At 44.0% G+C, this 26,180-nt stretch overlaps 1 protein-coding gene across 1 annotated transcript; it reads right to left on the minus strand.

Annotated features, from left to right (window-relative positions):
* Positions 1 to 435: 435 nt before the first annotated feature.
* On the minus strand, positions 436 to 8,338 carry bmp16 (bone morphogenetic protein 16). Its single transcript, XM_084408558.1, has 3 exons — positions 7,854 to 8,338; positions 3,001 to 3,332; positions 436 to 2,625 (listed from the first exon to the last, which is right to left on the minus strand). Exons 2-3 carry the CDS (start codon positions 3,323 to 3,325, stop codon positions 1,685 to 1,687), a joined length of 1,266 nt encoding a protein of 421 aa, XP_084264684.1. The 5' UTR covers positions 3,326 to 3,332; positions 7,854 to 8,338; the 3' UTR covers positions 436 to 1,684.
* Between the last annotated feature and the right edge of the window lie 17,842 nt (positions 8,339 to 26,180).

Genomic DNA, 26,180 nt, shown 5'->3' on the forward strand with positions numbered 1-26,180 from the left:
TCCAATCTTTCCAAATCTTGGCACCAATCACAAACGCTGAGGCGGGTTTTACACGATGATGATCGCTCTGATTGGTTTTAGGTCTATCCAATTGTGCCTAGAGGCATTTGAGCGACGTCCGTTGGTGATGCCCCTTTGGAAATGGGATGTGAATGAAGCTTCCCCAGACCCACTCTCAGTTACGACTGAGAAGGGTCTGGTGTCAACCAGGCTAGGTATAAGCTGGTCTCCCAGCCTGACCAGGTGACAAATGCCCAAAACCAGGCTGGTTTAAGACTTATTTATTTATTTATTTGGGTATAGTATACACAATAATGTTAAGTGCCAGTTTTTTATTGGCATGTTAACCACTGCATTTCATGAAATGTATTCCTTCCTGAAGAGGAGAAAAGTCAAAGACTGAGACCATTTTCTTAAAGAAAATTTGATTAGAACTGCCGGATTAGTTTGCTGTTTATTATTACACATTTCACAATGGCTCCAGACAATGTCAGACATTCTCAAGGCTTTTGTTTTAACTGCACATAAAGCATCATACTAAAATATAATCAGCTATTGATGACAGAACATCGGAGTAAGCTTGGACGATTTTTTTGTTGTTGTTGTTGAACTTAATGTCTTTAAATACTGACAGTTTGGTCAACACTTGTGTGATAGCTACATGATGACTAAAGACACAAAGTTATGTATAATACCATTTAGCAAGCTTGTACACCTATGGCACATAACATAACATTTGGCACCATATCTTGGAATGTTTAGGCAATTTTCTTTGTTTCACAAGGCTTCTATTGTAAGGAAAGAGCCCTCATTGTTTAGTCAATGCCAATATAAAGCTGCCATGATTCAGTGCTGTGGTTTTACAAATAATAGATGAGTAACACCAGTTTTAACTGGCTTTAAAATGGATCTATAAGGCGTTCTGGTACTTATATATCTGCGGTATTTATCAAGATTAAATATTCCATATTTTTTTTGCTATTTAAATAGATATATTGACGCATTCTTAAATTATATTTACTTACTACCACAGTATTTGTATAGCAAACTTTTCTTTGGACTGCAACATACATAAAAAGAACAGGTCACCATAAATAATATCACTAACACATTCAGACAATAACATCATAATTTCTTGGTGTCAGGATTTTTTTAAATAGCTCATAAGGAGAAGTGCCCCGTACTCAGTTATAGTCTCTGTCGCAGTGCATACTTTGAAGTTTCATTTGCTACCAGAGATGAAGAGTTCAATATTCTTATTGTCTTCCCTCGGGTTTAAGTCTGTCCAGCACAAAACGCTCAATGAGAGTCCTTGGTCACTTCTTGGTCCCTTTCAGTTGTCGATGATGTGATGTTTATGAGCGAAGGACTCACAAAACAGGAGCAGGATGGACACAACAACAAGAACACCTACAAGACAGAAAGCTGGAGTGTACTACATAAGACGGAGACATCACGTTTGGACTGAGTGCTTATAGTTCACACAAATACAATGCTTCATTGGACACAAGAAGTCAAAGCTGGGTTCCAGAGGATTATGAGAAGGTGCTCATCTTTTTATTATGACCGGTTTACCTCGCTTTCTTTGTCTCTTTCAGTTTCTTTCTGACTCACTTCCTGATTTTAGTCCCTTTTTAGTTCTATTTTCCAGTCCACCGTTCTCATTTATTCCATGAGTATCTTGCTATCGACAGCCGCAGCCCTCCACCACCATGTCTTGATAGTTTTTCAACACCACACGTTCCTCCTGGTCCAAGTAGAGGAGGGCGATAGGGCTAAGGGCCGTCGGCACACAGCAAGCCCGCGGCACGGCCCCGTTTACAGAGTTGACCAGCGTCTGAACCATGGCGTGGCTGGATGAATTCATATGGTCAGCCAGTGGGAAGCGGCACTCTCCAAGGCAAAAGAAAGCATCGTAACCGGATGGGGCTACGATCCATTTATTCCAGCCTACATCTTTGAAGTCCACGTACAGCGGGTGCCGACGGCAGCGAGAGCGGGAGAGTCGTTTGAGCTTGGCGGCCCTCCCACCATTTCGTTTCACTCTCCTGTCGTTCCATCCCACCCGCCAGCCTTCGTCAGAGCCCTGACCCCTATCGCCCTTAAACCTGCCCCTGCCCTTGCCTCGCCTGCCAGCAGGGGTCCGATTTCTGAGGGGCACAAAGGGCTCGCTGCGCCCATCATGGCTGTAAGTCACCAGTAAGGGCCTCTGCCTCGCCCAACTGGGCTCATCTTGCCCTGTGTACCTGCGCACCCTCAGGTGTCTCTCTTTAGGAAGACTGCTGTTATTATCATCAATAACATCCAGAATAAAAGACAGGCTCCCTGACTTCTTGGGTAGATTGTGAAACACTTCTCCATCCAGGGGAAATGTTTCCCAAAGTTCTGCACCTTTTCTATCTCTAGTCAGCCGGCGTGAATGGAGCAGTGTGGGTTTTGATGCTGGGTCACCGTTGGAAAGATAAAGGCTGGCCACGTGAGAACCTCCACTAAACCCTTCATGAAGGAAACGCAGCTCTGCCGACACCACACTCTCTTCTGACGGAATGGAGGACAGATTGAAGCCAATGTGAATGCTGTCCTCTGGTGTTTTCTGCTCTTCTGGAAGACTCAGCACTGTAGAATCTACACAAGAAAAAAGAGAAAGAAAAAGTTCTTAAGCTGTAAAATACTTTCCATCGTGATCAAACACTTGATCTCTACGTAAAATTGGCATAATTGTCCAACTAAATAATAATTGCACATCATTTGCTAGGAGCATTTATGAAAATGAGCCATGTTCTTCTTAACTTGTTCCAAGGTGTCTACGCTAATGCCAAGACTTGAGTGAAAAATATCAGAACATTGAATCCACAGGTAGCTCTTTCAGTGGGCATGCTGGCACCTAAGGCAGGTTAATTGACTTACACGTCTCTGTGCTGTGTTTTCGGTAAAGTTAGCTTTTTATCACTGCCAAGGGAATTGGTGTTCTCTATGATCTAGTACAATAGCTGCTTATACCTGTGTGGTGAAAGCACCGGACTGTGTTGGCTCCTTGCACATGCTGGGAGGGGTAGTTAAACTCTGGGTCTTCAATGAGATGGTACTGTTGAGTGTGGAATCGATAGAGGTCGAGAAGATATTGGGGCACCCGTGCCTCCTCACTGGGGTTGGGGTGTGACTGAAGGCCCAGACGGGTCAGCAGGAGGTTCTGAATGGTGTGGGCCAAACTAGGCTCTAGAGGGCTGGCCAGGTCTCCATGAGTCTGACTGGGATCCTCCTGGTGTCCTGATGAGGCTTGAGGTAGCAGCAGGATCATCAGAACCAGAAGGCTAGCAGGGAACATGTTGGACCTATGAAGAGAGCGGTAAAAAGAGGAGCCATTTTCAGACTGCTGAAGATATTTTGAAGATTGTGTTTGTTTTTCTTTTCCGTTTTGGACCCCACTGACTTTCATTAAACAGGGAAAAATGTCAGGTTTGGAACGGAACAATGACAATTTTTATTTTTGGGTGAACTATCCACAAAACCTGGCTTGAAAATAATAGTGGTCAGAAATGTAGTGATATAATAAACCCATTCACCATGGCAATTGACCATTTTAGCTTTAGCCCTTAAGTCTTTGATTTCCCTTATATGGCAGGTGATTTATTGCTAGTACTTTGGTTTGTAGCATGGTAAGGAACTTTCACTCTGTGTTTTTGTTGTTGATTTACTGGCATTTGTTATTTTGGAAATGGTAATCGCAGAAACAGTGCCATAAGGAACCACAGTAAAGTAGTTTTACAGAGATCATGGCCTGTGGTGTTTGATTTAGAGGTCTACAATAGGCCTGTTAGACCAATTCATTAGGCCTGTGTCTCTCAAGTTAACTTACCTGACAAATGAGAATAACCTTGGACATCCAGCATTGGTGCACTGTGTTCTTGAAAAGCACATGCCTAACTTACAGTACATTCAAATTTATAATGCGTTATGCTTGGCTATGTTATGCTACGTTATGCTAAATTAAATTACTTAATTTACTGTTTATAAAACAGGTGTGGTCATTTTAGGATGGTTGTGACTCGTGAGGCATATGTTCAATCTAGAGTGATTATAACGTTTAACTTATGAAGAAAGCAGATGTAAATTTTGCAGTTTGATTATGTGTCTTTGTTGACGCTGTGCCGGTGACCCAAAGAGAGAGACTGGTTGTCAATTGTGTGTCTAAAACAGCTGCTTGAAAATAATCATTAGGTTAAAAGTTTACAGATTGTGTCTGCAAACTGATGTTTATGGTAGTGACCAACTTAAAGTAAATCACCTTTCAAAAGTAATTTGAGACTGGGAGGTTTAGTGCTGTGATGGTTTATTGCTGGGGGGGGTTTTCTTCATACATTTATCCCAGTCTATACATATTTTCAAATAATTTTGTGAGCTTTTGAAAAATAAAAATAAATAAAGCAACAAACTGACTTTTATTCATCAAGATATTCTCTGATATCTTGTGCAATACAGAACTCAAAGAGGAAGCAGTCAGAAATTTTACAACTTCCATTTGGAAAGTTTAACATGACTTGTAAAGCCTGAATTCGGGCCTTCTCTACGTCGCTCTGTTACCTGAAAGGAAAGACTGGCGCACACACTCAGATCTCCTTTCTTTCAGTAGATCTAATTGTTACAAGCTGTCATCCATTAGTGGCGAAATCTTCTCAAAGTGAACTATTCTTTCCATCGGTCTCAACTCTAAACCTACTTAAGCCTTCAAAGGGTCCTTTACAAATATGGTGGAGTTTGTAGGAGGTGTCAGAGGGCTAATACAACTCTCAAATGGTTCAATTAGCCATCAACAGGTTAAATCAGCCATCAACAGCTTTGACTTGAATCTAATTACATTGGAAGTCTATGGGGCATCCATTGTATGCCTGGCCTGTAGTCCTTCTTTATCACTGTAAACACACATTTTGTCTGTTCTTACAAACCGAGGGATGAGTGTAAATGATTTCTGTGGTTTTAAAAGTATCTGTGGCATGTAAGGTTTGTCTCATGTTTATCCCAGAAGACTCTTCGACCAGGTGCTGGGTGGTCTCACCGGGGCCAGAAACACTTAAATCTGAGTCAAACTAAGTGTTCTTTTGATGTAGAATCTGCTCAAGTCAGGACTTGCTGAGCAGTGACTCCTTTGGGAGTCTAGGATAACCCTCAACTACAGGTGTTAAAACGCACTGGAGAAGCGGATGTATACCGTCCTCTCGCTGTCCTCTGTCCCCTCCCTCTCGCTCACACTCATTCACCAAACTCCAGCCAAATCCTCAGAGGACACACAGGATAAGACAGTCCCCCACGCCCACAGCATCCGGCAGTAAAGTAGATTAAGTGGCTTTTACCCATCCACTCGATTGTTCCGCCCAGTGGGACCTCACAGAGGTGTAGCTTCCAGACGGAGCAGCTCTCCTGAATGCCGCCTCCCCACTAAAACTTCATTAGACTCCTTTGCTTCTGTCTTCCCCCCAGTCCCTCCCCCCATTGCTGTGTGTTCATGCTGCATGTGTGTCATGGTTTCTGTTGTGATTGGATTCAACACGTAATAACTTCCTCTACAGGGAGAGCGGTAATCAGATGGAGGGGGGCGGAAAGAGGCGTTTATTAGACCCCAGAACAGACGGCAAGGGGTGACCCCGGCAGAGAAAAGGTCGGCCAGACTCGTGCCATTACCAGAGCGATGTGACCTGCTGACCTCAGAAGTGGAGGGCAGGGTGTCCTTGCATCCACTTATCTCCTTCAGCTTTCTTTCCACATTTTTTCCCCTATTTTTATTCTTCTTATCAGTTCTCTTCCTGTAAAGCATGACTTCCAGAATTGATATATTGTTACATAGTTCTAGGAAAGGCCAGTTCTCTCTCTCTCTCTCATGTTTCCCCCCTTTGGATTTACCCAGAAGTCAGCAGTGAAGGGCCATAGGGGTCATGGTGCCTCTGCTTGTTGCTGATTTATCCTCCACCGCTGTCTTCATGTTTCACATTTCACTCCGTACCCCGATCCCTCCGCTCTCCTTTCCTGTTGTTCTTCCTTTCGTTCATTCCCTAGACTGCTTCTCCCCGGCTCGCTCCCCCCACATTTTGTCATTCTGTCCAAGAAGGAACACTCTTAAACATGCTCTACTTTTTTGGATGCAAAGGGTACCCGTATTTATTTGCCCCCCGAGTTTGAGCGCCTAAGGCACGAGAGAAGTCAAAAATGGTCGAGCTGTGCCTCTGTTTTGCTGAATTAAAGAGATGAAATCATTAGAATAATATTGCAGGTAGACCGCAGGGCGGTTTTATTGGGGTAAATTAGCACAGACCTGTAATTTATCCCAGCTGGACCGATTAAGAGATAATGACAGCGGCCCAGACCTCAGATTGTGCCCCATAACATTCACTGGAACAGTCCTCTGTGACAATACACACACACACATGGATACACACAACCCACTGTTACAGACACACTCCAGAACTCACTGATACTGCTATAGAAACATACACAAACACACATTCTCTGCAGCTTGCCAAAGGTTCAGCTAAGAACAGACTAAAGTGGTCTCCAAGGATGAGTAGAGTAGACCAGACAAGACGAGACATTTCCTCCCAGAATCCTCCACTAACCCCCCCATAACATTCTGTTATCAATTTGACCGTTTTGGCGGTCCTGAAACCCTCAGACAGTTTTGTATTATTTTCTGGCAAACGCTGAATGATCTATTTTAGTTAACGCAACATTGTAACATCCTAAAAAACGTACTTTTTAAAGCTCTGAAATGACGAATCAAAACTTCCCTTTTTTCTGCCAGATTGTGTCTTTTTGATTTATCCAGTTAGCAAATGACTTGCCTGTTTGTTTGCTATACATTTTATCCCCCAAGCCAAGAGAATATATTCAACTCTCTGCCCGTCCTGGACAGCATCTACTCTCCAGTCTCTTCTTCTGAATGCTCCAGCAAGGAAATCTTAGCAGCTTTTGCATGCTTTTTGCTTTTCATGGAAACACTGATCTGCCTGTTTCACATGTTCTGAGGAAGCATCTCTGCTATGAATCTGTCATTGGGTTTGGAGAGCAATGCATGTGAATTTTTAGCACAGAGCAGACAGTTTGATGAGGAACGTGAAATGAGTGGTTGGTTGACGTTTTGAATCAGATTTGAGTCACACATTGCAGAACATCGTCTTGTCCAGTATCTAAACATGCTTAAAACAAGATAAATTGATCCGAGAAGAAGAATTGTATAAGATAAGACTTGTTCACAGTAAATAAGCAGTAAGTAATATGTGTATGATTTGAACTTAAAACGGGAAAAAGTAAAATGCTATGTGTAAGAAAATAAACTTAAAGGAATAGTTCACCCAAAAATGAAACTTCTGTCATCATTTACTCACACTCAGGTTGATCCAAACCTTTATGAATTTATCTCTTCTGTTGAACACTAAAGAAGATATTTTGAAGAATATCGGTAACCAAACAGTTGATGGACCCCATCGACTTCCATAGTATATATATATATATTTTTCTTCTATTTACTATTGAAGTCAATGGGGCCCATCAACTGTTTGGTTACCCATATTCTTCAAAATATCTTCTTTTGTGTTCAACAGAAGAAAGAAATTCATACAGGTTTAAAACAACTTGAGGGTGACAGAATTTTCATTTTTGGGTGCACTATCCCTTTCATATTCAAGATATACATTTTTAAAAGTTCTTACATAATTTTGCTGCTGAAAGTCAATTTATCTTGTATAAACCATGTTTAAACTGGAAAACAAGACAAGCACTTCACAGAGTCATAGTTTTACCCGCGGCCCAGGATGTAACTGATGTTGCAAGCATCAAGGTGTTCTGCGGTGGAGGGTAGTACTCACGTCCAGGTGAAGTGGGAGGTGTGCAGAGTCCATGGTTTGTCCTTGAGCTCCAGCGTTACAGACCCTCTCCTCTCATTCGCTCCTGAGGACGGAGTGGACGCCGTCTGCCTCTGCTGGATTAACTTATGTATCTGTGGAATAACGTGAGCCTCTCCAGCTTGTCCTCAGGCACTCATCCTGTTGAGAGTGTTGGAGAAGTGCACTCTTTAAAAACATCCACTGGTTTTCTTGTGGCTGACTGGATGCCGTTCGTATACCAGGACTAGGATGCAAAATAGCAGCTGAGGGGAAAGAGAGAATGAAATGGAAGAGAGAGGAAGAATTGGAAGTTTGTGCCGGCTAGTTTCCCTCTGTCCCTCTGGCTTTGTAGCTGACTTTCTCCCTTCCTCTCTGAATCTGTCTGTACTTCTCTTTTGCGCTCTCCTCCCCTTTTTCCTCTCTCGCTCTCGCTCTTGCTCTCTCTCTCTCTCTCTCTTTTACCAGCTGGTAAACTCAGTTAAACTCTAATTGACTTTCCTGTCCATTTGGATCCTCCCTGATAGTGATGTCACCGATGTCCCCTCCCTCCACCCACCTCTCCAAACGTGCAACACACACACACACACACACACAAAGATAAGGTCAGGGCTGCTTCGGATACACAGTACAGGTCAGATTTCCATTTGCAACTTTACATTTTGGTCTAAATGTTTCTTTTGCAGAAAACAGGAAAAAACATGAAAGATAAAGTCGAGCACACAATGGGCGGCACAGCCAGTTGATCTGACATTATCTGAGCGAGTGTTTACTCTGGAGTGAGTCACGAAGGTGAAAGAGAACTAATGATGATACAAGATTAATTCACTGTCATTTGTGCTAATGAACAGCCAGAGGGTGCCAGGAAAACACATCTATCACCAGGAATGGAGAGAAAGAGAGAGAGAGAGAGACGATAATAAGTGCAAAAGGAACTTAAAAAGAAAGAGAGACGAGAGAGGGAGCAAGGTGCGCTCGTCCTTCCGGTGGGGTGGACTGCATTGGTATGCATCTGGCAGGGCAATGAGAAAATGTCTGTAACCTCACAAGCATCGTCTGACAGATTGGATTGCATCTGTTGAATCAGTTGAAACACCCCCTTCTCAACACACACACACACACACACACACACACACACACACACTCATACAGAGAAGCCAGTTCGCCCATGCAAGGACACTGCTTTCCAGAATCTTCTGTGGCACACAGTAGGACTTTTTTTGCATTGGACGTCAAGTGCAAATCAGTATGCCATAGTAAAAAAATCAGACATTGAAATTCAATAACATGTATGTGGAGTTTTGGAATTTTGAATTTGGAGTTCTGAACTTCTTCATCTGAAAATATGAATTCTAAAAAATTCTCTAATCTGAATATTTGCAAGTTATTTCACCTCTAATGAAATTAGCCACTTTTCTTTGGTTAAATAAAGTTTTAGAAAAACAACAACTTACAAACATAAAACTGAACCTACAGTCTGAATTGTAAATCTGACAGATTCTTTGATGCTCTCTGCATCCAGTCTTCACTGCAGGTAAAACCACACTTAATGATGAAGTCAGGGTCATATTTTATTTTATATTGTGTAGTTATGGTTATCTGGATAATGTCATGTCATGCCAACCTGTCTAACCTGTCCTAATCTAACCTAGTTCTCCAGACTTTTCTTTTTCCCTTTCAAAACAAACATGCCACCCATTTTTGGTCAACGAGTTTGTTGTTGGAAAGACAACCGTTGGGTGAGCGAGGGAGTTTGTCTAGAAATAAAAAGGAAGGAAAGCGAGTGAGCGAGTGAGCGAGCGAGACTACTGTTGGATGATAAAAATGAGGATCTTCCTGTAGACTTGCGCTCTCGGTTGATGTTCACAGTCTCTGTTTGAAACAGAGAGAGATGTCATCGGCCTCACATTTCCTCCTCGGAGTTGGGAGAGTCTTCTGCATTCCGGCACGGGTGGGGCATCCTGAATTAATTCATTTATTTATTGGCCGTTCCTTTACAGATCTGTGAGAATTTATTCACAAACTATTCTTCTCTGTTGTGGCGTGCTGTTTCTGGCTTGTGGCCGGCACGAAAAAATTACATGTAACCGAATGCAACCCTCAAATGTCACTGGAAATATATCTTCTTAATCCCTTGGGAATCTTTGTTGTTTGACTGTCACCATCTGCTCGCTCAATAAAAAAAAAAAGAAAACGTATTTTCAGTTTTAGCATATACTGGCACGCTTTTCCCATTCCATTGAATTACTTATCACAGCCATTTAGGGAAACCAGAGGAGATTTATTGTTAAACTAATCGAAAATTTTAATTTGTCCAAATATGGTTATCAATATGAACAATCATTCAATACGAACCTGTTTGTTGGGTTGACAACGTTTTTAGGCTGGTCTGCCTCAGCGGTCAAACAGCGCTCGTCAATTTTTCCATTTTGAATCAAAAATAGCTTTTATCATTTACTATACAAGATTCATGTCATGTATTTTGAAATTAAACCGACAACAAAGTAACAAGACAAAAAAACCCCCCCACAAATTAAACCATTTTCGGCATATTAGACAGTGTACAGTTAAGATGTGTGCAAAATTTAAATTTAAAATATTTGGAAATAGTTCAAATGCATTACTTTACAAAAAATTCTAGTTCCTTCGCTATTTTTCAGATTCATTCTACATAGGTTTTAGTAGTTTTGCAGACCTTAATCTGAATACTGGACCCTTTGAAAACAGATCACCATTTGAGCTGGTGCATGCTGGGACTTTGATGGGAATTAATCTGAGTTATATACAGGTGAATAACTTTCTCCAATAAGTCTCTCTCTCTACTTTTCTGACAAACATTTGCATTTGATAGAAATTCCAAAGTACGTTCTGAGATAAGATTCCTGTCTTTTAAGGTCATTGTTTGTAGAGAGAGAGAGAGAGAGAGAGAGCAAAAGCGAAGGACAGAGAGAGTGATGAGATTAGGATGGGGCGTCCCATACCTCGTTCCCGTACGCGCTCATGAGCGAGACGATGAGAGACCAGCGGCTTCCTCCGAGTGTTAATCGCTGTTCTGCCAGCATATGCTTGGCAAGCGTTGCTTCGCTGCATTACTTGATAAAACACGGCTGGCCATCGCAGATATATAAAGACACACACTCTTACACGTTGTATTATCCTGATACTCCACCTCTCCCTCCTCCACAACACATTCCAATGATGTCATCAGTGTAAATGTGTATGAAACGGTCGTCACATGGGTAAATGTGCACCAGGGTGTGTGTGTCTGTGTAAATGTGAGGCTTTTTGTGCTCTGTTTTGTTATCACTGATCGTGATTTTGTCAATAATCAGAAGCTAGACGGAGAGAACAAAGTGCATTTGGTCGAGAGTTTGTGTTCGTGGCCCTTTGGCCTTCGCCTTGACCCTTAAGGCCCTGATATACAGGTGGCCAAATTCTTTTTTGGTCTTCGCTTTGGGGGCGAAAAGAAGAAGAAGATTTCCACGACAAAGAAGTCAGAGTTGTAGCGGTGTTTACCAGCTGGAGCAAACCTGTCCAGACACTAACTCCAAACAAAATCAAAGAACGAATTGGTGTGACAATTTCGAACACAATCGCGACAAAACAAACTTTGTTTGAAGTATATCTGGAGCTTTAAGGGTCCTGGCACCTTCCTTTAGAGACACAATGAAGTATCAGTTTGAACTCTGATTTCAAATCCCTTGATGAACTTCAGTTCTTAAAAATGTAATGTTATTTGGTATTTACCTGTATTTATATTTACCTTATATATATATATATATACTCACCGGCCACTTTATTAGGTACAACTGGTTGTTAACGCAAATATCAAGTCGATCAAGATGATCTGCTGAAGTTCAAATTGAGCATCAGAATAGGGAAGAAATGTGATTTATGTGACGTGGCTGCTGCTGTTGGTGTCAGACGGGCTGGTCTGAGTGTTACAGAAACTGCTGATCTACTGGGATTTTCACACACAACCATCTCCAGGGTTTACAGAGAAAATGGTCAGAAAAATTCAAAAACCAAAAACGTCCAACCTTGAAGCAGACTCTTTATGACCACAGTGGACCATCTTCTGATGGACACTTCCAGCAGGATAACACACACGTCATGAGGCTCAAATCATCTCAGACTGGTCTCTTGATCATGACAGTGAGTTGACTAAACTCAAGCGGCCTCCACAGTCTCCGGATCTCAGTCCAGCAGAGCAGCTTTGGATGTGGAGGAACAGGAGATTCACATCATGGATGAGCAGCTGATAAATCTGCAGCGACTGTGTGATGTTTTCATGTCAGTATGGACCAGAATCTCTGAGGAATGTTTCCAGCATATATATATATATGCCTCACTATTCCCCTGTAATCACGGTCATCAAACATGATGTAACAGAGCTGAAACGAACACACGCTCGCACTGTAATCCCATATTCTTATCTCTACAGCCTCTACTGATGTGATCAACATTCTCACCACTCAGATAATAGGGAAATAAATCTGCTCATTTCATCATGTAGCATTGCTAAGAAAACGATTAAACTACTGTTAAACTGTCTCACTGTTTATCATTCTGATAAGAACTCCAGTCAGGTGCCTTTTCTTGTAATTACCTGTCATTATAATAGCGATATGAGCTGTCATTCTAACACTCAACGTGACGGTGTAATCTAAAACCGTGTGCTCGGGCTGATATGCAGCCGTTTAGTCTAATCTTGTTGAGTGTACAACCTCTACTTCACGTTCTTCGGTGTTTGTACGCGTGGCACGCGGCTGTAAAAGCCTCAGCTGTCAGTTTGTGCTCATAAACGATAATCCCGCAATTAGCCGTTATCTAGTGGTCTTGTTTATCACCGGCGGAGGCAGGAGGAGCGTAAAGCGTCGGCCGGCCCCGGGGGCGAGGAGGGTCGGAAAACGAGACGGAGGGTTTTTCAGAAGAAGAGGAAGATTAGAACTAACAGGAAGAGCACTCTCCTCTGTTCATGTAAACGTGTCTGGGTGACTGGACGGCTGAAATAAATAAATCGGCCTTGTGGGAGACGTCCGTAGCAGTGGTGGAATTTTCCCCCCCAAAAAAGAAAAAGCACCGTGACACACACGCATACACACACAAACCCCTGAGAATCCAAACAGGAACACCTGTGATTCCCTCCACCACATCCATGATCCGTCTCCATGCCGACCATCCATATTGTGTGTAAACAGTTTACACTAGACAACAGGACTGAAGGAGTGAAGGAGGGTCTGCGAAAAGGGAAGAGAAAGAGCAATTCCCTCCACCACAATTAACTTGTCAGAGGCAACCTAATGTTATTCTACAAACCTGAAGCCTATCCATCCATCCAATTGAACTTATTCCATATTTGATGATCTTTACACAGTTATTGAACCGAACTGAATCAACACTGATCAACTGATTTCAACTGTATAATGACTGTTTACTATTGCCTTTTTTAGAGCTGCTTTACAGCAGAATTGAATTCTGTTTGCATCATTGAATCATTATTTACCTGTTTAACACTGTAAAGCTGCTTTGAAACAATCTGTATTGTATAAAGGGCTATATACATAAAGGTGACTTGACTATTAGTGAAGTTCACAATGTAATTTCGGGAGGAGTGAACCCATAAGCAGCCGCTCATCTCGCGTCCCTCCACCTCCCCAGCTCCACCTGCATAATTTAGGCATCTTGTTCCCATACTCACCATCCAAGCATTAGTAGTCCCACTGGGGGGGTTTATCTAAGCTCGAGTTGAAGCTGCGTCCTCGAGCCCCTCCACTGCGGACAGCAAGACAAATACGCTTAACCTTATTCGCTCAAAGATTATATGGGCAAAGGAACTCGTGAAATATTAATAATAATCAGAATGAACAATTCTTCTGCCAATAAACAGTTAATTGAATGGCATTTTATGCTGGCAAATGCATTACTGTTCTGTATAATATGTGGGTACGAGCTCATCCAATCAGAGTTTAGAGCTGTAGTAATGATATTGTAAATAACACAACAGTGTGCGACATATCTCACACTCTTGCAGTAAGCTGTGCTATGTTATGGATAACTCTATAGAGACTTGCTGAAAAGTGCAAATCATCAGTCTCTCTTTAGTCCTCATGGGTGGCCTCTGGATTTAATGCACATGGCCAGAATCTGCCATTTGATATCGGATGGATATAGATTGCTCTCTAAACACATGGAATTTCAGCACAGTTTGGACATACTTTCCAAAAGAAGGCTGGGTATAACTCGTTGTAGAAGTAAGAAATACTAAAAATCAATGAAGTTTTCTTGGAAACTGTGTCCTTGTTCATGTGCAGGCATGCCAGAGAGCTGATGGAATATGAAACACCGCAGCGTTTCAGTCTCAGATCTCCAGTCCTGAATCCCATTGAAAGGATGTCAGTCTAATCCAATATCACCGGGATCAGGCGGCTTGTGAAAACGTCCTTCAAAACATCTCAAGACGAGAAGATGATGTTTCATCTTCACAGATGGGGGGGATAAAACACGAACAACCGAGATAAAAATGACAAAAGGCAGATCGAGAGGAATGACAGAGAGGGAGAGAGAGAAACAGCAGGTCGTAATTCACAGCGGAGCAGGACAGACGGGTCCACATTGCTGGATGTGTTATTTATGTCTGGTGTGGAGGCAAGGCCATGATCCGGGCCAGATGTGGATTCGGTTATAGAGGAAAAGGCCTGCCGTGCAGGTGTTCAGATGCACATTCACAACACCTGTGCTCTGCCGACCTCCATGCATCCACAGGTCACTTACAGGGTCTCCGAAAGGTCAAGATGAGAGCCTGTCCCATACAGTCCTAAAACAGGTGCCTGTGTGTTAAAGGCCAGCTCTTAGTTTTTAAAGCATTCTGGAAGAACAAGTTTTCTTTCGACAAACTTCCCAGCATGCAATTTTGCGTTTAAAAGACGTCTAATAGCCGTCCAAACACAACTCTGACATCTAAGCTAAAACAAGGCAAAATTTGGGCCGTCAGTGAACATTTAATAGACGTCTAAACCATAGCCCAAGAATAGACTAGTCATCAATTAGATAACAAAGAAATGAAATGAGTGAAGAAATGAAACGTCTCAGGTTACGACTGTAACCTATGTTCCCTGAGAACAGGGAACGAGACACTACGTCAGAATGACGCTATGGGGAACGCCTCAGGCGTGACAGGTGTCTGAAATAAATATCAACTCACGTCAATCATGTTGACCGGCGACAGCCCGTGAATCATCAGCTTGATTGATTAACGCGCGACCTGGATGTATAAAGGGGAGCCTTGCACACATGACAACATCCTATCGTCTGAAGGGACTGTTGCAGGCAGGCCCCGAGGCATGGCAGGAAGACGTAGTGTCTCGTTCCCTGTTCTCAGGGAACATAGGTTACAGTCGTAACCTGAGACGTTCCCTTTCGAAAGGGAACTCTACACTACGTCAGAATGACGCTATGGGGAACGATATACCAACGCCACCATGCTGAGGGGAGTGCATGCCCAAAGGCAGTGACAACTGTCCGAACCAGTAATTCAGAAAACACTGGAACCACTCACCCTTAGGTCACATCGGGCTGTCAGTGACAGCACTCCCTACCGGTCATCACCCAAGCTAATGAACCAAGAAACCGCCAAAACATAGTTAATGGGGGGTATATCTGGGCCAGCTCAAAGGCTTAGGACCACAGCTTCCAAAAGAAGGGGTCCCTTCAAGGGAGTGTGGCTAGGGGGCCCAAGGGACTCCCAGCCAGTCACTATTCAGGGGAGCGTGCCACCTGAAATACCACCAGGCAGGCCTGACCTGGTGTCAGTACATAAGACACCAAAGTCTGGCCACTTCCTGTCTGTCCGAAGACAGAGCCTCTGGAACTTGCCTTAGGAAGGCATCCAACCCGAGGGACTGCGAAGCAGGCAGTGAACCACTCAGCCCGGATCTCAGAGACGGGAAACCCTGGAGAGTATGACTCAGCATAGTGCTTTACAACCCTTGCCAGCGAGGGGAGTGTCTCTACTCGATCCATGGATCTACCCAGTGTTTGTGTTTCAAAACACTGAGGAGGCCTGTTGAGGGCCTAAAGGGAGCTACCTCCAGGAAGGCCTGGTAGGACCTCTAACCTGGCGACCACAACATGGGGGAGCTTGTATTCAACCACAATATGTGGGAGCTTACCTTCAGGAAGGCCGGTGAGGCCTCTGACCTGGCAACCACAACATGTGGGAGCTCATATTAGGAAGGCCGGTGAGGCCTCTAACCTGGTGACCACAGCATGTGGGAGCTCCTATCAGGAAGGCCGGTGAGGCCTCTAACCTGGCGACCACAACATGTGGGAGCTCATATCAGGAAGGCCGGTGAGGCCTCTAACCTGGTGACCACAGCATGTGGGAGCTCCTATCAGGAAGGCCGGTGAGGCCTCTAACCTGGCGACCACGTCATGTGGGAGCTCATATCAGGAAGGCCGGTGAGGCCTCTAACCTGGCGACCACAGGATGTGGGAGCTCACTTTCAGAAAGGGAATAAAGCGTACAGCGCACAACCCTTACCATAAAAAATGGAAATAGAAAGTACATGAGAGAAGGTGCATGTACTTAGTCATTCTGAACCCAAGAAGGCCTGATGAGGCCTCTAACCTGGCGACCACAGCATGTGGGAGCTCACACTCGGGAAGGCCGGTGAGGCCTGTAACACGGTGACCACAGTGTGTGGGAGCTCATCAGAATGTGGAAGTTAGCTAGAGAAAAACATCTGTCGTAATAAAGAGACGACAGGAAGTAACTAGAATGGGACCCGAAGTGAAAGACCAGGGTCTGAGCCAGAAAATACAGTATGTGTGAGCCCACATTCGGGAAGGCCGGATGAGGCCTGTAACCTGACATGTAAAGCTCAAACCCAGGAAGGCCTGGTGAGGCCTGTAACCAGGGAACCACCGTACGTGGGAACCTATAATCAGGAAAGCCAGAAGAGGCCTGCAACCTGATAGACACAATACGTGGGAGTTCTCATTCAGTAAGGCCTGGTGAGGCCTGCCACCTGACATGAAAGAACTCATAACCAGGAAGGCCGCAGAGGCCTAAAGCCTGGTGACCACTAATTGTGGAAGGTTGAAACTCAGGAAGGCCGGTGAGGCCTGTGACCTAACGACCACCGCACGTGGGAGCTCAAATTCAAGAAGGCCTGGTGAGGCCTATAACTTGATAATCACAGTAAGTGGAAGCTCACAGAATGTAGGAGCTCACATTCAGGAAGGCCGGCGAGGCCTGTAACCTGACATGTGAAGGCTCCTAACCAAGAAGGCCTGGTGAGGCCTATAACCTGGCGACTACAGTATGTGGGAGCTCATATACAACCACAGTATGTGGGAACTCATACTCAGGAAGGCCTGGTGAGGCCTCTGACCTGATAACCACAGAATGTGGGAGCTCATAACCAGGAAGGCCAGATGAGGCCTGTAACCTGATGACCACAGTATGTAGGAGCTCACATTCAGGAAGGCCGGTGAGGCCTGTAACCTGACATGTGGAGGCTCTTAACCAAGAAGGCCTGGTAAGGCCTATAACCTGGCGACTATAGTAAGTGGGAGCTCATATACAACCACAGCATGGGGGAACTCATACTCAGGAAGGCCGGTGAGGCCTCTAACCTGGCAACCACAGCATGCCAAAATCAGGAAGGCCAGCTGAGGCCTGCAACCTGATAGTCACAATACGTGGGAGTTCTCATTCAGTAAGGCCTGGTGAGGCCTGCCACCTGACATGAAAGAACTCATAACCAGGAAGGCCGCAGAGGCCTAAAGCCTGGTGACCACTAATTGTGGAAGGTTAAAACTCAGGAAGGCCGGTGAGGCCTGTGACCTGATAACCACAGCATGTGGGAGCTCATATTCAAGAAGGCCTGGTGAGGCCTATAACTTGATAACCACAGTATGTGGGAGCTTCACACACAACCACAGTACGTGAGAGCTATACTCAGGAAGGCCTAGTGAGGCCTATGACCTGATAACCACAGCATGTGGGAGCTCATATTCAAGAAGGCCTGGTGAGGCCTATAACTTGATAACCACAGTATGTGGGAGCTTCACACACAACCACAGAATGTGAGAGCTATACTCAGGAAGGCCTAGTAAGGCCTATGACCTGATAACCACAGTATGTGGGAGCTCATACTCAAGAAGGCCTGATGAGGCCTATAACTTGATAACCACAGTATGTGGGAGCTCACATACAAACACAGTATGTGAGAGCTATACTCAGGAAGGCCTAGTGAGGCCTATGACCCGATAACCACAGTATGTGGGAGCTCATATTCAAGAAGGCCTGGTGAGGCCTATAACTTGATACCCACAGTAAATGGGAGCTCATATTAACCCAAAATATGTGGAAGCTCTCATTCAGGAAGGCCTGGTGAGGCCTCTGACCTGATAACCCCGGAATGTGGGAGCTCACATTCAACCACAGTATGTGGGAGCTCATATTCAAGAAGGCCTGGTAAGGCCTATAACTTGATAACCACAGTAAGTGGAAACTCACAGTATGTAGGAGTTCACATTCAGGAAGGCCGGCGAGGCCCGAAACCTGACATGTGAAAAACTCCTAACCAAGAAGGCCTGGTGAGGCCTATAACCTGGCGACTACAGTACGTGGGAGCTCATGTACAACCACAGTATGTGGGAGCTCATATTCAGGAAGGCCTGGTGAGGCCTCTGACCTGATAACCACAAAATGTGAGCTCACCTTCAGGAAGGCCAGTGAGGCCTGCAACCTGACAATATATATATATTTTTCTCAGAAGAGGACTGTCTGGTCAAGGAGGCCTGCAAAGGCCTACTACCTGCCATACAGCACCTTCAAAAGAAAAACTAAATTTTTTTTTTTTTTTTTTCTTTTTTCTTCCAAAAACATGCCCCCAAACTCTATACAGGATACTGGGTCTGTAAGAGAAACAGAAATATGTTATTTGCGCACAAAAAACATTATACCAAGCAGACCAGACAGTACACCTGCGGCGTGTAAAGTAAAGACACGTCAGGAACTCTCTCTTTTTTTTAAAAGAGTACCTGGGTTAACCGCTTACATGCCTGAAAGAGGCGCTCCTACCAACCAGGCTGAAGGGGGGCCATCAGACATGATATTCATCATAGACCCAGCCCCAGGCCTGATGTAAGAGACGCCTGGGGAACATCAGAAGAAGGCATCCGGGGAGATCATCCCTAGCGCCGCTGAGTGCGCTTTTGCTGGATGACCTCCCTCAGATCCTTCTTCCTGCGGGAACTGCGCCTCCTCTGTGACCTACTCCGGACAGGAGGAGGCGCACGAGAAGAGACGCTGGCCCTCTGGGCCTGTCTATGGCCCTCAGACCCAGACTGGCCAGGCCTGCCCGCCTGTTTGGGCGCGGACTCGGATCTCAGCGGTATGCAGCTCTTAAATGCAGCTGAGCGCGCCCTCGCCTCCCTGAACTTTTCGACCACCGTCTGAACGGAGGGGCCAAAAAGTTCAACGGGCGAAACCGGCGAATCGAGAAGAAAGGTCTTCTCTTTCTCCCCGATGTCGGCCAGGTTAAGCCACAGATGTCTCTCCGTGGCCACCATAGCCGCCATTGACCGGCCAATGGCGGCAGCAGATTGTTTAGTGGCCCGGAGAGCCAGATCCGTGGTGCGGCGCAGCTCAATAACCGCCTCAGGGGACAGTCCTGCCCCCTGGTCGAGATCCCGCAGCAGGTCGGCCTGGTACGCCTGTAACACAGCGAGTGTGTGCAGAGCAGCACCGGCCTGACCCGCTGCAGTGTATGCTCTGCCATTCAAGCGCGAAGTTGTTTTAAGCGGCTTGGATGGCAGGGTAGGAGCTCTTAGTGTCGATGCCTGCCCAGAGACGAGATAGTTAGCCAACGTCTCGTCAACGGGCGGCATCGACACATACCCGTGCTCGGCCGCTCCATCCACAGCAGCGAAACTACCCCGCTGATGTGGATGAATACGAGCAGAGTACGGGTTCTTCCATGCCTTCTTGATCTCAGCATGGAGATCCGGAAGGAATGGAAGGCTCACCTGAGCTGGTGGCTTATGGCTGGAAAGAAACCGATCGTCGAGACGACCACGAGCGGCTTCTTCCCTGACGCGCCTCCACGGCAGCTGCAACCTGTCGGTGGCGCGCCCCATAACATCCACCAGCTCCGCATACACAGGGCAGGATGGTTGAGATGGCTCAGTATCTGCCAGACTGACCACATCAATCATTTCCTGCCCGTCCGGAAGAGCAACAGCTGCAGATGCATTTGGTGATAGTGATAACACGTCATCATCTACCTGCAGCTCATTCTCGTCAGTGGACGAGCTGTCTGAGAGGTGAACCTCCCTCTCAAGACGCTCGGCCAGCTCCTTCTGAGACCCCCATGATGAGAGTCGCCGCTGAGCCTCAGCCCGAGCGGGACCCGCACCACGCGGCTCAGAAGCTGAACCCTCTTCCCTCGAGAAAAGGGTCAGACGAGAGCGGAGAGTTTTCAAAGAAAAACTCTCACAGTTCGCACAAGAAGCTCTCTCGAGAGCCTCTCGTGCATGCTCTTCACCCAAACAAACAACGCACAGATCGTGTGTGTCACCCGGCGTCAAGAATCTTGGGCACGGGTCTGCACACTTACGGAAGCTCTGCTTCTTCTCTGCGCATTTCATCATAATACTCTGTAAGCGATATTCTTACCAGACAGAACAGTCCCTGAAGACGAAAAGATGTTGTCATGTGTGCAAGGCTCCCCTTTATACATCCAGGTCGCGCGTTAATCAATCAAGCTGATGATTCACGGGCTGTCGCCGGTCAACATGATTGACGTGAGTTGATATTTATTTCAGACACCTGTCACGCCTGAGGCGTTCCCCATAGCGTCATTCTGACGTAGTGTAGAGTTCCCTTTCGAAAGGGAACCAAACACCTTGTTGACTTTGCTTAAGTTATCTCTCAAGTTATTTTGGTAAAAACGACATGTAACCAAATTCAAGGTTATTTTGGCTAGAAGTGGGTTACTCATAGCCGGATCGGGTCTATAGTTAACCTAGATGGTGAAATGATGGCTATTGCTTGCTGGGTTGCATCACAGCTGCTGCACAACAGAGCAAACTCATCATCCGTCTAAAAGACAAAGGGACTTGCGTAAGTTCATTATTTTGCATTCCATTCAACTTGGAAGAGGTCTTGCATCACTCGGGTTCATTTCGTGATAATGATCGGCTGACTGTATTACCCCACTTAAAATGATTTTAATTTTTTTCACTTGTAGATCTAATCTGCTAAGAAAAATTGTCTATTGCTTTCGAAATTCAGCACATCTACAGGACAAACACTGCAACGACATTACAGTTTTTCTCATTCACTTTGGCTCATTTGTTTTAAACGGTCTTAACATTCTCTAAATTGTATGTGCAGTTGCCTCAGTTGTTACATCACAACAGTTCTGCAAAATGTAGTAACTCACCCAAATGTTTACATCTGGTATTAAGTCGATCAGATCACAAGTGGACGCTGCTAAATACAGGTGTAAACAGGGTCTAAGGGGCTGTTTACACGACACCGTTTTCAACTAAAGACGTAAATCTTTCTGTTTTGGCCTGAAAACACAAACTTTTGAAAATGGGAATCAAAGTGCAAGTTTTTGAAAATCGTCTCTGTGTAAACAACAAAAAAGTCGAATCTCTGAAGACGATAATGTCTACTCTCTACCCACTGACCTGATGCGTGGACATTATGGGAAGCATTCTTAGCCAGACGGGATTTAAACTTTGAAGACCAAAGTTTGGTTTGAAGATGAAAAACGTACCAATCACAATGTTCTCTCACCATTCCTGATTTCAACAGCATTCGGCAGATCAGAAATGAAAGCTGCTGCTCTTCGTGTGTTTTTCTGTCATCTCCGGGCGCGTTCATAAATTGCACGAGCTTATTTCGTCCATTCGAAAGATCTGAAAGAGCCCATACATTAACCCGCCGCCCATAGACCCTCCCCCAGAAGAAATCAGGACAGAAGTGGTGGAAAGTGTAAACGGGTATGTGTCTCCCTCGTCTACTTTAAGTATGGTAAGTATGAAAAGAAAGCGACTGTGGATTGACATGGGAGACATGAAAGTAACACTGCTATGTTGCCTTGGACAATGTCCCAAATATATAGCTTAGTGTTTATTATATACAAATATTTGATCGATTGACCAATCAGACTCAAGTATTCCAGAGAGCGCATGATTTACATGGAAGAAATGCAGTGTTTCTTTTTCGTCAACCACCCACAATCCAGTTCAAGTGGACACTTTAAAAGAGCAGAAATAGCGATTCACTGGAATTTATTGGAATTAAACTGTTACCTAATTTGCGAAATTAGGTGCTAAAATAAACACAGACAGCATGTGCAAATAAATGTGCAAATCATTCCTCCCTCCAAGTCTAGAGTCTCATTTGACTGGATGAATATGAGTGTACGTGTGTATGCGTATCTGTATATGTCTTCAGTTCCTTATCTAGACCGGGTGTTTATTCAGATTCAGACTCACTGATAGGATCAGTAAATAGAGAGACGTGTCCTGGGACCCTGCCAGCCCATCCCTCTACCTCTCCATCTATTCCCTTTATTTTGTCTTCTTCCCATCTCCCCCTTAATCATCCAGCCCACCCGGATCCCCTCCGGAGCGGATCCAGTCCCTAATCACGAATCCCGCCGTTCTTCCTCTTCTCCCCACCCGAGAGTGATTTGACAGCTCAGAACAGACAATGTCAGGTCGGCCCTACTTAATTTGGGTTGGAGACGGAAGCGCCGATGTCCCACGGTGACTCCACTGCGAGCCGGCCTGATCATGACTCACACGCTTTGGCTGATGAAGGTTGGTGACCCCAATTTGCGAGAGGGAGGAGAGATGGGCGGTCACGTCTACGTCAGCGGCGCGACTAACGGGTGGATGTCCTTGTCCTGACTGACGTAAATCAAGCACTGGAGAAAACCATCTCAGAGGAAGAGAACAGACGGTAAAAGGAGAGAGAGAAGGAACAGTGTGTGTCGCTTGAGTCGTGTTATTACAAAGGCAGAGCTATACGAGATCTATTGTAAAAGCTACTGAATCAAACGTCCACCTGCACAAATGCTTGTTTTAGAAGTAGTTTTGAATGTTGGTTTCAAATTAAAGCCCTTTGAAATTTGAAGAATTTTTTTTTTTTTTTTCCATTCCAGTATTATCATAGTTTTGCTATTTAGTGATTGAACACACATTCTAGTGTTGTTAAAATAGTTTATGTATTCCAGTTCAATTGTCATTTCCCCAGTATTGATACACCGAGCTGTGATTTCTCCCTCTCTCTTCTCTCTGAGAGCGAGTTGATACACACCGCACTGTGTGTATTTTAACGCAATAGTCTGTTGCGCATCTCAGAGTAGCTCGCTTCACAGTAAATGCAGCAAAACTTGGTCAGCATGAAATCAAAATTGGCAATTCTTGTCTTGTTTTTTTAATAGAATATTGCAGTATGTATTATAAATGTTTTATCCGTGCATATCATGTTTTAAAATCATGTTACTCGTAATCTTGAATCAGGATATCTTCCCCTCTCTCTTGCAGCATCTCTTCTCTTCTCTGATGACGAGGGGGGGGGGCGGGGCAACCTGTCACTCACATGAGATCAGCCAATAGCAAACCACAACCATCCAATCAATACCCCACGGACAAATCAAGCCCCGCCCACATTTGTTCTTGTTCTAGAAGCGTTTCACTCGGATATAAGAGTGATTAGAAGAATGTGTCTACAAATGGACATAAACCCAGCCATAGAAATACTCACTCACTGTAATCATATCTGCTAGTTGTTCCACCCAGTCAAGATGACTGTGGTCATGAACAAAAAGGATGAATGTAGGAGAAAGAGAGAGAGGGAGTGGAGGATGAGAGCAATGTAACAGGTTAGAGGACATGGGGATGGGATGATGGGAATCTGTCGTGCTTTTTTTTTTTTTTGTAATGAATGTAAAAATATGCACAGAAACTGTCAGCAAAATCTGTGCCAGAAAGAAAGAAGGACTCCTATAACATTTTTTATTTCATATTTGGCAAAGGCCCTCTTGTTAATTTACAGTTGTTATTTATTACACTCCCCCATGCCATTTAAAACCTATATTACCACAAAACATCACGAGAGTCAATGATGACAGATTCTTTTGTTGCATCAACTATGCAGAATATCCCTTTAATCATTAAAAATCTGTTCTCTCTGCAAACATGCATTACTCTGAAATATATGATTGACCTTAGAAGCAACTAGACCAGTTTTCATAAAGAAAACACACACACACACACACACACACACACACACACACACACACACACACACAGTGTTCCTTTGTGTAGCCTGTCCACAACATTCCTTAAGTGATTCAATGTAACTACTTGAATAAATTGAGGGAGATTAATAACGTGTTTTGACAGAAAGCCCTTAAACTGCCTCTCACCAGAGAAGAATGCCGTTCAGCATCAAAATGAAAATAACTCTGGCATGGCAGGGTCCCAATTTTAGGACTTGGACCAACAACAAATGTACTGGCTTCCAACAGGAAACCACTCAATAGATATTGCTTGTCTACTTCCTGTTTTTGTCTAATTAGAGAATTATTATAGCAAATTCTTAACAGCTCTCATTGTCTGCCTGTCAGGCCTAATACTTTCAACATGAAACCCCCTAAAACCTGTTCAGTGAGGTCGCTGAACACAAATACTGATGCTTCTGCCTGGATCATTCTCCATGCGATTCACACCAGACGTGTGGTGATATATCAGTATTCTTTTGGGGAAATGATTGGATGCAAGATGTACAATGCAAAGCACAGGTGATATCGAAAAAGATGACTTGTGAATCGCACTTCATGACTTATAGTGATTGTGCAGTATTATTTCAGATAGTATTAGTTTCTATTTTTAATATTTTCCATTAATTTTAGTACTTTTTTCTTAAAAAAAAAATAAAAAAAAATCTAAATAGTTTTTATTATTATTTTTATGCGCGCTTTACTTATTTTAGTACATCAAGTTAAACTAAATGAATATGAGAAATGCTATCTTGGTAACTCTTTGCCTCATCTTTAGTCTGTTTCGTCAGAGCGTTTCGGTTTTTGCAGACTGAAGAGATACTGGCCTTTGGAAAACGACTCCATAGCCAGTTATCATGTTCCCATCGGATAGTGCGTGGGAGAATGGTCAAGTGAGCTTCCCCATCAGAGAGAGTTTAATGTCATCTAAAGCAGCGCGGTCTCTCATTAGCACAATCTTCCTGTGTTTAATCCCAGAGGGGTGTGGGGAGAGACCCTCCACTTTGATTCAGATAAAAGCAGCTATCTCTCATCTCTTTATAATTAGGATCTGCTCTCGTGTCCAGTTCTTCCTGGCTAGACAGAGGCCGTGTGTCCCACCCAATCTCCACCTGTTTGCCCAGCCGATGTGGCACAACAAGCGGCGCGTCCGAGGAAAACTCCTCAAGGCTTTAGGTGGAGTTTGCTAAGAGGAGCATCACTATTGCAACTGCTCAGATTTAGGTGTTGGTAGAGTTTAGAGCAAACTTCTAATAATAATTGTACGCGTAGCACATTGTTTGTGCTACAGGCATGCCTTCATCGTTATTTTTTGCTACTTTTGCACACGTTTTTATGTGGAGATTTTATTGTTTTACCCTTGTGCCGGACACAGACTTATGGAAATTCATCCTAAAAAAATGTATTCCATTGAAAAATAAGAAAAAATGTATCATGATGAAACATATTTTTTTTTAATGATTGCACAAAAATTATAACTATTTTGCCACCAGTGCTTTTTTTTGTTGTTGCTAGATTTAGTGTTGCTATTAAGAAAATAATGGAAGAAAAAAAAATACAATTGTGAGTTCTTATCTCACAATTCTGAGACAAAAGTATGATTTTTTTGTGCAAAAAAAAAAAAAAAAAAAAAAAATTTAATGTTCACACAAATTATGATAACAGGGACAGATTATCAATTAATAAGCACTTACTTTTTGTGTGGTTCCATGCACAATACTATGTTACGACCTCAAAACTCTTTTACCATACTTTTACCAAATGCATTTTGCCGTTTGATCACATAGCCGGCTCCATATAGCTTTTATTACGTAGTAAAATTGCTAAGTGCACTTACGAGTGACGATAAAAGAGCTCAAAGACTTCTAGAAGCAAATGCACTTTTATTCTCATGTTTAGTTTTGTTAACACTATCGGTTAGTTTAAGGTTAGGTTTAGATTATTTTCAAATGCGATTTACCATTGAGCGCCATTCACCGGGCTTTACTTTGACAGT

The sequence above is a fragment of the Rutilus rutilus genome (assembly GCF_951802725.1).
Source record: "Rutilus rutilus genome assembly, chromosome: 5".
NCBI classification, from domain to species: domain Eukaryota; kingdom Metazoa; phylum Chordata; class Actinopteri; order Cypriniformes; family Leuciscidae; genus Rutilus; species Rutilus rutilus.

Bases quoted from the DNA above. Each gene is read 5' to 3' on its own strand.
- bmp16 (XM_084408558.1), bottom strand. From the start codon at position 3,325: ATGTTCCCTGCTAGCCTTCTGGTTCTGATGATCCTGCTGCTACCTCAA. The intron at 2,626-3,000 runs GTATAAGCAGCT...TTTCTTGTGTAG, and splicing joins CCGGTGCTTTCACCACACAG to ATTCTACAGTGCTGAGTCTT.